The 12,329-nt window shown below is 21.1% G+C and overlaps 1 protein-coding gene across 5 annotated transcripts in view; it reads right to left on the minus strand.

Moving 5' to 3' along the window:
• Positions 1–12,329, minus strand: part of nocte (no circadian temperature entrainment) — a 34,901-nt gene that overhangs the window by 18,374 nt on the left and 4,198 nt on the right. For 3 of the 5 annotated variants that reach the window (XM_086914050.1, XM_012486133.3, XM_086914049.1), the window contains exons 5-9: positions 12,078–12,185; positions 11,589–11,881; positions 10,971–11,514; positions 10,177–10,845; positions 99–433 (exon numbers count right to left, since the gene is read on the minus strand). In XM_086914050.1, coding sequence (XP_086770176.1) covers positions 99–433; positions 10,177–10,845; positions 10,971–11,514; positions 11,589–11,881; positions 12,078–12,185 — 1,949 coding nt within the window. The remainder of the gene's footprint in view (positions 1–98; positions 434–10,176; positions 10,846–10,970; positions 11,515–11,588; positions 11,882–12,077; positions 12,186–12,329) is intronic. The other 2 variants (XM_086914051.1, XM_086914052.1) reach the window with 1 other exon arrangement.

Raw genomic sequence — 12,329 nt, forward strand, 5'->3', positions numbered from 1 at the left:
CAATCATAAATTTCGAAAATTTAATTAAATATCATTATATTTATATCATAATAATAAATTAACAAAATGATATAGATAAATAATAAAAAATTATGTACCTTTAAATAATTATCATAATCCTTTTTATCCTTATTATCTCTTTCTCTTATATCTCTAGTATTACGATTATCACGAATATCTCGAGTCTCCCTGATATCTCTAGATTCTATGTTATCCTTTAACTCTCGATCCTTGTTATCATCAAAGTATCTTTCACGTTCCCAAGAATCACGAGAATGTCTATCATCATAATCGTGATCTCTACAATTGCGAGTATATTCATCGTAATATCCGCCTGTTTTGCGTATGTCATAAGATCGATGTGTAGAATGACGATATCGATCATCTCGAAGTAGAGAGCCACGATAATCTCGAGATGGAGTTCGATCATCATCTATTAAAATGAAAATATTTGAATCTGTTCTATTTTAATGTTATGATGCAACATGTGATGTTTTCAAATTGTTGTCTACAAGTTATATTGAATATAATAAAAGGAATTTTTTATATATAGATAGAAATAATGAAAAATATTATTTCAAACGATTCAAGATGAAAATATTAATTATAAATTCTTTAATCACTTTAATTTTATGTAGAGCTTAAATTTTTAAGCTTTTTTGTATTTTCATAAATTTCAATATTTAAAATTTGAAAATGATAAGTCTTAATTATCAATGATTCAAAACATATTTTCATACAAATTTTTTAAAATTTTTCTAATTACATGTATCATATTTTCAAATTTTTTTAAAAATAAAAGCAACAATATGCGTCAAATTCAAATTGATTTCCGTATAAAAAATTCAAATTGTACGATAATGTAGACAAATTTAATTATATTATAGTATAGCTAACCATCTTATAATGAATTAAAATCTAATCTAATTTAAATTTTATTAAATTCGAAAATAATATCATGATGATAATATTTTTATGCAAATTTAATAATAATAAATTTATGATAATATATTTTTCATTGAATAAGAATTTATATGGTTTATATAATATAAATATTTATATTATTATGTTAATAAATAAGTGATATAGATTATGATTCATAAAAACAAATTGAAAAAAAAGAAAAAATTCTTGTTTTTGAGAAAATAAAAATTGAATATATAATTGAATATAATATATAATCAAGGAATCATGATAAATTTTAAAATTCATCAAAAATTAATTTTTAAATGAAAAAAATTTATTCTATATTTTGTAATTATTTTCATATAAAATAAAATTTTATCGATAGTTCATTTATATTCAATCAGAAATTAATCAATTTTATATTCAGAAAATTTTCCAATATGAAAACAAAATCTTGAATAAAAAAAAATTTTTTTTTTAATTTATTTTTTCATGAAAAATCTATTTAGTTATATTATGAATAATAGAGTACTTTGTATAATATTAATTTTATCATTAATTATGAATTTTTTAATTAAAATGAATGATATTTGATATTAATTCTTTAAATGTTTTAAGAATTCAAGAGTTAAATCAGTTAAGAATTCAATCAGTCATTAAAAAATTTCTAAAAATGAAAAATTACATACAGATCAATTTTGAATCATTGAATTCCATTAAGAGCTATTTTTGGATTTTATATGCTAAAATCTATAAAAAATATATAAAAGATTTTAAAAATTTGAATCTCTCAAATTACAATTCAACTTCTTGTAGTGCAACAAATATTTGTAAATAAAATAATCCATATATTTTTCCAATATAAGAATGTATATATATGTATAAGTATACATAATATACTTATATTGAAAATACATATATAGAATATATGATTTAAATATTTTGAAAATTATTGTTAATACTAAAAGATATAATAATTATTAAAAATAAGATACACCTCACTGATTTCAATGACATATGTTGTTAAGGTCAACATTTTAAACATCTTTTCCTTACATATAACTGCTGCTTGGTTTGAAGAACTTTTTTGAAATAATAGCAAGAATATTTTTAATATCATTTATAAGTAATTATATAGTTCAAGGGATCAATTCCAATGACTTTAATATATGTAGAGGCCATTCTCTCAATTAGGTTTTAGTCATCGTTCATTGTTTATTACTAAAAGATAATATTATATTTCATTAATATTATATATTTTTCTGACACTTTATAAATTAAAATATTAAATTTAAGTTAAATTATATTATAGTTTAGTTCTATAGCGAAGACGATCTCATGGCGATCACGATTTTTATCTAATTATTTAATAAATACTATTTCATGGATGAATCAGGACTTTCAAGACAAATTATAAGATTATCTTTTATTAAATTTTATTAAATTAAGTTTTGATTGGATTAAAATATGACTATAAAAATGTTAAAAATTTAATTATCTTAAGACTATTATAATATTTATATTTTTTACATACATTACAATAAATATAATAATCAATTTGTTGAAAAGTTCTGCTTCTCTCATTAATTGTAATCAAAACTTAAGCTAAATATATCGATGTAATGTAGGCCTTACTTCGCTAAATCGTAAATTGAATATTTCTCAGATTTTATAAACTCAAATTAATTTAAATTAATCCAAATTTAATTCAAATCCGAACATAAACCCTAAAAAAATATGTAATATTAAATATATAGTGTCAAGAATATTTTTTTTCTGAAGGCTGATGGGAGGTTAACAGAGAAAAATTGTTCAGAATATGATTTTGCCAACATATTTCAAGGTCACTGAAATCGATCAAATGCAATTCTATTTCGATAATTAATAATATTTCAGATAAAAATTTAATAATTTCAAAGAGTAATAATATAAAATATTTATCGTTATTATTAAAAATATTTAAATAAATTGACAATTAATTCACAATTCATCTTATACATCATATACACACGAGATATATCTTTAGAGGATCGATTCTAAACAATAAATTGATATATAAAAATGTTAAATGTTCATTTTTAAAATTATAAACAATTTTATTTTACATTAGAAATACTTGTATCCAGACGACATAATTAAATCTTATCTTCAAGCATACTGTAAAATTTTGTTTTTTTTTTTTTAGACTAAAATATTAGATAAATATACTATACAAATGATATTGCATTTTAATAGTACAATGATAGCGTAATAATATAATAGTGTTCTATTAAATTTTAAAAAATTTCAAAAATTAATTTCAAAAATTCAAAATTAAAGTTAATAGGATAATAGAAAAATTTTATTTTCGACTATTGACTTGAAAAATTATATTAATATCTTTATTTTAACGAAATGAAAAAAAAATATAATTAAAAAAAATTAACATCAAGCACTGATACTTAAAAATTAACATTTCAAAGGAACGAAAGAAAATTATTTATTAGTTAAAACTATTTTAACATCGTATTTGGGTTTATTTTAATCGGAAGAATTATTGAAAATTATAGAAATATTTTTTTTATTAGATGATTATTTTTTTTTTTTAAAGTTTTGACTGTTACTGTTATATTTTTATTTCTTTGTTATACGTGCACAATCTATCCCATTTTATTTAATAAATTAAATTATTTTTATAATTATTCGTTATTAAAAAAAATGTTTCAAATAGAACAAATTGTCTCAAAGAGAAATAATTTACTATAGTTTGTCTATATGCAGATGCATAAAAGATATATGAAGATCATTATTATAATTTAAGAATTATAATTTTTGATGCATTAATCGATGCATTTATTTTTTTTCTTATTCTTATTCTTTATAAAAAAGTAACTTATTTATATCGAAAAAATATTAATTAAAATATTAATTGATATTATATTTAAAATTTTAAATAAAAATTTGTAAAACTTATTGTATGAGAAACAAAGATGTCAAGTAATACTCTATTTAATTTTTTCTTATTAAGAAAATAATATTAATCTTCATATATTCTACATATATCTATATATAGATAAAATTAGACAATTTACTAAATTACTTCCCTTTTAAAAACAAATAAGTTCTATTTAAACCTTTTTTTATTTTTAATAAGGAATAGTTTTGAAATTAAATAAATAATGGAATACCCTGCATATTTATTATTTTACTTACAAAATCAAATCAGATATAGCAAAGAATAATAAGTAAAAGAAAAAGAAATTTTTGTTAAAATAATAAAAATATTATATCAATAATATAGATTGATATTTATTTTTTATACGTTCGATTTAATTTTATTATAAAAGAAATATTAAAAAAATTCTCAAGACTTCTAAATCTTACAAGATTTAGTAAGTAATTAATTAATGAGTAATTTCGAATTTTTTTTCATTTAATATTTAAATTAATTTATATTATCTTATTTTTATGATTATATTATTGAATAGAAATTTGACAGCTATCAAAATAGAAATTTAAACTCGCATTTCTTCCAGACTTCTTTTTAAAAATATGCAATTGAAATTTCTATATATAAATCAAATATAAATTGTATTGAAGAAATTATTCCGATTTTACAGGTAATAATTTTTCTTAAAAAATTAAATGATAAAACAATCATATTTTATGATTGGATAATTTATGTATTAATCATACTTTCGTAATAAGTGATTATTTTTAATTATTTAAAATTAAAAATTGAAGGTTTAAAATTTTTTGGGCACGAATTTACTTATTGAAGTTAAAATGCATGCAATAAATTTGATCGAAAATTTATGCTTCAAGGATAATATTTATGATCTGAATTGCCATAAATTCAAGTTTTCGAAATAAAATTTTTACTACTATTACATTAAATTTTATCTGTATATAAATCTATGATAAATTGCATCAATATGCAATTGTTACATTTCTATTATTTATATTAGTTACATCATAACAATCAATACCTAAAATATATAATATATAATATAATACTAATATTAATAATATTAATATTATTAATATTATAAATTAATATTACTATTTAGTTTTATCCATATAGCAAAGCATATATATAGCAAATTTGAGTATTCCACGGATTCTTCAGAATCGAAATTATTATGAATAAAGTTATAATAATAGAGATATTTATAATCTTTACTTAATATTTATTATTGTAATTTTGGTTATTATAATTTCGGTCATTCAATATTTGTTTTATTCGATCGTTATTTTATTTTATTATTGCATTTTGCGAATCTGTGCTCAAACTTGTTAAACTTATAAATGGAAAATTTCTTTCATATGGTTCATATGGTAATTTGACAACATGACTTGCTTCATTAAACTTGTATAATAAATACAAATTGATCAAATATACAAATTTAATAAGATTTTTCAGACAATCACAATATTGATATTTAATACTTTCAATTAGTCATTTTGTATTTTATATACATTCAAATAATCAACAAAATATACAACCTGTTTCTTATTTTTTAAATATTACTTATTTTTTTTAAATTTCAAAATTTTAAAATAATATAACTTTTTAAGAATATATTGAATATTTTTTAAATATTACTTATTTTTCTTTTAAATTTCAATATTTTAAAATAATATAATTTTTTAAGAATATATTGAATATCATTTATTAAAAATTCATCAAAATGATATAAAACACAAAATATGATTAATAAAAATTAATTCTTAAAAATAATAATAAAATATGATTAAAAATATTTGTCAATTTACTTTCTACATGATAATAAATAACTTTTTATCAATATACGTTTTAACTTTGCATGAACAACTTTCTTTTAATATACATATCATTTCAACAAAACAAAAAACACACTAATAACAAAATAATAAAAAAATAATATCGTTTATTTCATTTAAATTATTGCTAATTTTAGTTAACTAACTCTTCAACAAGTATATTTTTCGCATTTTTCATAGAATCGTTTACGAAACGACTATTATTTTTATTATTCTAAATTAAATTTTCAAAAAATTTGAAATAAATATTGAAGACTTTAGTATACTATCTCATCTATTTATCTCATCAAATGTTTAAAAAATTCTATTTCATCCATCTTTAAAAGTAAGATCTAATCTTTATTTACCAGAAATAATTTTCACGCAGAAAGATATTTTACGATTGACAATCTTCAATTTGTTGTCCCAATAATTAAATCATGTCGAAGATTTTGATTTATCTTTATGAATTTTTATGAATGAACAGATTGAATATACTATAAAAAATTTATCTACAATTTTTGATGAAATATTTACATCAAAGTGAACATTGAAATGATTAAATATAAAAATATGGTTAAGATGTTGAATATAGTTCATTGAATTAAAAATTTTACAACTTATATCAGAAAATACTGTAAAATTTTTTTTACAATAATATATATATTATAATTTAAAAAAATTTTTAAAAATCCTCTTGAAAGAAATGCATTCGATTATTTTAAAACAAGTATTTTATAAAAATTATATATATTATTTGAATGTCTGATATCATAATAATAATAAATAAGATAATATAAGTAATCGAAGAAATAGATTACTTCTCTTATTACTATATTATTCCAGAATGTTCGTTTAAAAAATTTCTTAATATATAATTTTTTGTTTAATTGTATAATGAAAATTTTTTGATTTTTACTGAAATATAGTTGATTGTATATTTGGATTAATATATATAAGTCATTTCAAAAATTTTTAATTCAAAAATTTTACATAATTCTTACGATATTAAATATTTTCTATCATTCTATCGTTCGAATAGTTGAATCAGATATATATCTAAAAAATGTATTTAATGCAAAATTAAATTGCTTATAATTTAAAAAATAAACTTTATATAAAAATGTTATTAATATTTATATTTATATTAAATGTTCAGTTATTAATATTTTTTTTGCAAGCACTAAATTTAAAAATTTTTTATATGCAACAAGATAAACAGAATATATTTTTTAAATTTATAATAAAATTTTATAAAATGGTAATGTTTTAAATTAATACTATTTTAAAATTTTAAATTAATATTAATATTTCTTTTATATTTCATCATAACTTAACCTTAACGAATTCAGTGAACGATCATGATTCGTTATGTCAATTTCATGAAAGTGCCTTCAATAAATGAAGATCAAAATTTTCAAAACTTTGAAACACTAAAAATTCTTCTAATTCATTCGTTATTGAAAATTCATCAACGAATAAATTACAAAAAATCCAATCTTTTTATTTTTTTCCCCATTGTTATATATTTATTAAACATAATCATGATAGATTATTGAATTTAACCCGACAGTCGCTATAATCAAATAAAAAAATATGTATCAATTTAGAAAAAAAATTATGACATTGTCATTTCACAACTATTATAAATTTAAAATATTTAATAATAAAACTTTTACTTTTTTTTGTCTAAAATCTAAAAAAAAAAAACGTGAAAAATCAAAATGAAAAAAAAAAAAAAAAAATATAAAAATTTCATTTTATATGAATGAGTTAAAAATAAAGAATTATCAGATTTATTTATGATTTATTTATGTATATATTTAATTTATACGGATTGATTTAAATATTATTTAGTATATTTTTGTTAGAAAAATTTTATTTAAAAAAATAAAAAATAAAATTTTATTTTTCTTTTTTATAAAAAATGATGAATTACATTGGATATATATAATTTTTATTTTTTTATTAATATTTATTTATATGTGAATTTTCTTATAAAAAAATAATTATAAGCTTGTACATAGAAAAATAAATTTAATCTTTTTGATCCGAAATCTTACGAATGAATTTCAATTAATTCTCATTAATTCGGCAAAATAGATAAGTCGAATTAATTTTAAATAAATTCTATGATTTTAAATAAAAAAACATGTAATTTTTTTTATAAACGATTGCATTATATATTTTTTTCCTACCTTATAAGATAAGCTATCGAATTTGAAAATTATTATAATTTCTACTATTTTTATTTATATTAAAGAAATGTGCTTAGAATAATTTTTCATATTTAATTTTTAATTATTAAAAAACAAAATATTAAACAAAATTCTTCATTTTTGTCTCATTTTGATTTCTAAAATCATTGTTTAAATTTTCTATTAATTATGTCTATTAATTTTCTTTTTATTACATCATCCAAACACTACACCGAGTGTTAATATGTTTGGATATTTTAGAAAACTCTATTTTAGAGATTAAAAAATATAAAAATTGATATATAATATAAAAATATCAGTTGAGGCTTATTTATTAGGTTATAAGCAATTTAAATTCATAGATAAAGAACAAAATATGATGGCGATATAAAGATGAAAATAGTCTTCTATTTCTATTTTACTTTATCTAACATAAATTTCAATTGCTTATAACTTAATAAAGATTAAAAGTAAATCTTAATTATATATTAACTTTTGTGTTTTGTGTTTTGATTTTTAGAATTGATCCTCTAAAAAAATTTCACAAATATATTAACACTCTACATATTCGTATGCAAAATTTTCATCGAAAAGTGATTAACATTTAAACTTTTATAACTTTATAAAAAAAAATTGTATAACAATTTATTTGAATTGATTTTAAAACTTTACTTTTATATTCTTGAACTTAATTTTTTCAAATTCTTTTTTGTTGCAAAACAGAAACTGCGAAACTGAAATTATTTTTTCCTTTTCTTTAAAAATTCAAAAAAAAATGACTCTAGATTCTTATGAAATTTATATTATTTTAAGATCATTTTATAAAGGAAAGAATAAAATAAAAATACAATATATTAAATACATATATATATGCATATTAAATAAATATATATGTACTACACGCGAGTATAATATTATCGTAACCGCCTGATGATAAATTTCAATGCTAACAATCCACTTTTTATTTAAAGTATAATAAAATATAAAAAAAAAATCATAGAAGAAAAGTTAACTTCAGTTTCACTTTTTAGTTTTGCAATAAAAATGAATCTTTAAAAAGATTAAGTTTAGGAATGTGAAAGTAAAGATTTCACTTTTTAAAATAAGCACAGATTTTACGATTTTTTTTTTCACAAAGTTATAATAGTTTAAATTAATCATATTTTAGCGAAAATTTAATATTCCTTTAATTTTGCATGCGAGTATATATAAATTTAACACAAATATATTTGTGAATATATGTAAAAGTAGAGATATAATAAAAATATATGCCTTGTTAATTATCGTAAATATTTTAATTCCAAAAAATTTAAAATTTTTTTATTTTAGTTCCAAAACCTGCTTAAATACAGCGATTTTATCTCTGATCCGCAATTGTAATTTACCTTAACTAATAATAACTTATTAAAACAAAATAAAATAAAATTTCTGTACTTTCTGTTCAATTAAAATGATATTAAATTCAATAATATTTAAATAAAATTGAATTGTTATATGATAATGCAATAATTAAAAAAAAAAAAAAATTATAAGAATAACTTTTCTATTATATTTACTATTATATTATATTTTATATTTATTCATGTTTTTTAATAATTCAAGAGAATAAATGAATAAAATCAAGAATTAACAGCCGATAATTCTCGAAATATTTATCTAGTATGATAATTGTTACATTTCTTTGCGATAGTTAATGAGGCAATAGTAAATATGATTATGCATGCATATATTTGTATATAGTTAATAGAAGCGATATAGTGGAATCTATAGGATATTAATATATTCGTAGAATATATTTGAAGAATTTAGAAGTCAAAATAAATAAATGTTGATATATAAAAATATCGGTTATATCTCATTTATTAAGTTATAAACAATATAAGCTAAGTAAATTAAATAAAGCGAGACAGAAACAAAGATAACAGTATATTCTTATTTTATCAGTGTCTTGTTTCATCTAATCAACAAATTTCAATTATTTACAACTTAATAACTTTAATCAACATTTTTATATATAAATTTTTATTTGTTTTGATTTTAGAATCAATCTTTCGAAGGTGTTTCACGAATATATTAAGATTTTAAATTAAAAAACAATACTACATATTAAAAGCATTATATATTGTATAAAAAACAAATTGATATGTAATGTTAAATAAAGTTATCAAACATGCAAACTTTAATGCCTGATTAAATATGATTATATATATAACTTCACTATATTCCTTTCATGATTATAATTGTTTAAATTAGTACCAAATGACTATTAAGAAAAAAAGAAACGAATGAATATCATTAAAATTGCACTTACTTAAAGAACTGTGATTATGAACCCATCTACCAGGATCATACTGCTGAGAGAATGGAACGGATTGGCTAGTTGATCTTTCAGTATTAGGAGAAACTCGATTAAGACCAGCATTAATTTTTTCTGCCTGTTGTTTTTGAAATCGAGGTGGTAAATTGGTTTTATAATATCGAGAAAATGAAGCATGTAGCTCACGATCTCTGATATCCCTTTGATCACGATCGCGATCTCGTTCTCTTTCACGTTCATTACGATTACTATCTTGTCTTGTAAAATTTTGTCGATCTGTTTGTCGAAAATCAGACAATAATTGATCACGCGAATCTCTATTGTCTTTTGGACCATCTCTATTTTCACGCAATTCACGTATATTTATAGATTTTTCATCTTTTCCTTCAGATCGTTCTCGTTCTCTATTTTCCCTTTCTCGTTCCCATTCAGGAACTGGAATCGGTACTGGTGGAACACTTATTAAACCTTTTGATTCATTAGCTTGTTTCTCTTTTAACTTTTGTTCTAAATCTTGCAATTTTTTAGCTGCCGCTTGTCTAGTTGATTCCTGATATCGTTTTTCTTCTTCTTCTTTCCGTTGTCGAGCGCGTTCAACGGCAGATGCTACTTCAACAACTTTTAGTCTGCGTCTCTCGTTCCACGCTTCATCATCTTCTACACCTGTTTTCAAAGTGAAGACGAATGTCATGAACAAACTTATGAGATATAACACAATACATAACTGGTATGAATGAAAATGAATTCAACTCTATAGATTTGCACCTAAGTCACGTAAATGTTCTGACCTCTCAAAGAATGCACCGAATGCAGTTGTGACTGACCGCTATAACTACCAGACCCGTTGGAACCACGATAATCACGGGATAAAGAACTCTGAGTCCATGAACGATGAGTTGCTTGATCTCGGGATTCCTTCAAATCTCGATTATCGTGATTATCACGATTATCACGGTTATCTCTTGTCTTTTCTTTGTCATCTGTTGAATTTTCCTCTATTTTTTCTTCCTTATTGTCCTTTTTTTCATCTTTCTTCGAAGGTTCAGGATCAGGTTCATCGTCACTAAAGGTAAGTTTTTGATTATAATCAATATCATCATGTGCTGCCCAGCCAGCATCACGAGAAATATCGTCCATTCGAGTAAGATCTTCTTCTTTAATAATTGGTCGTGTAATAATTTCTTCTTCGGGAACGCGCTCGCGTTCTTGTTGACGAACAGATGGAGGAGGAAATCGTTCTGAGGGATAATTAAACCGAGGTCTAGGCCCACTAGAACTTGTGTTTGTCGGAAATTGAGAAGGAAATCCACCAGAAAAGTTTCCTCTGTACATCTGTATGTATTTAACATATTTATAGTTATAAAATATAGACAATATCATTGATAAAATATATAAGCAGAACTTACAAATGGAGGAATAAGTCCTCTGTAATGATGTAAATTTGGACCAACTTGATGAGAATTAGAACTTAAAGCATTTTGACTGTTTGAAGAACTATGAGGAGGGCCTCCCTGGGCCATACCCATATTGGGAGACTGGACCAAGTTCTGTCGACTGCCACCAGATAAGTCGGTATGTCCTCCTGGTCCAGTGATATTTAAAGGGGGGGCCTGGACCCCTGAATTCCCACTTCCAGAACCAGTAGTTCCTATTCCTGCACTGGTTGTACGACTTCCACCTTGTATCCAACTTCCTTCCGCTAATATAATATTTATTTTATTTAGTATAAACTTAATCTTTTCATTAATAATAATAATAATAACAATAACAATAACAACAATAACAATAACAACAATAACAATAACAATAATAATAACAACAACAACAATAATAATAATAATAATAATAATAATAATAATAATACAATTTTTAGTATGACTTATACATAATCGTACTTTGGGGTCGTAAACTTGGACCAGGTCCATATTGCGCACTTAATTCCCGACTTGTTGTTTGTTGTTGCTGCTGTTGATGTGACTGTTGTTGCCCTCCTGCTGCAGTTCCTGAATATCAATACATTAAACTTCATTATGACCACATGATCATTAATTCAATATTCTATTATTTTTTAATTTATGATTTATAACTAATAAAATTAGGAATAATACACTATTTATAATACATTATTAATTATATTATAAATTTTA

This window comes from Apis florea, unplaced genomic scaffold (genome assembly GCF_048593485.1).
Source record: "Apis florea isolate Af1SG1 unplaced genomic scaffold, ASM4859348v1 contig_3571_pilon, whole genome shotgun sequence".
Lineage (NCBI taxonomy): Eukaryota > Metazoa > Arthropoda > Insecta > Hymenoptera > Apidae > Apis > Apis florea.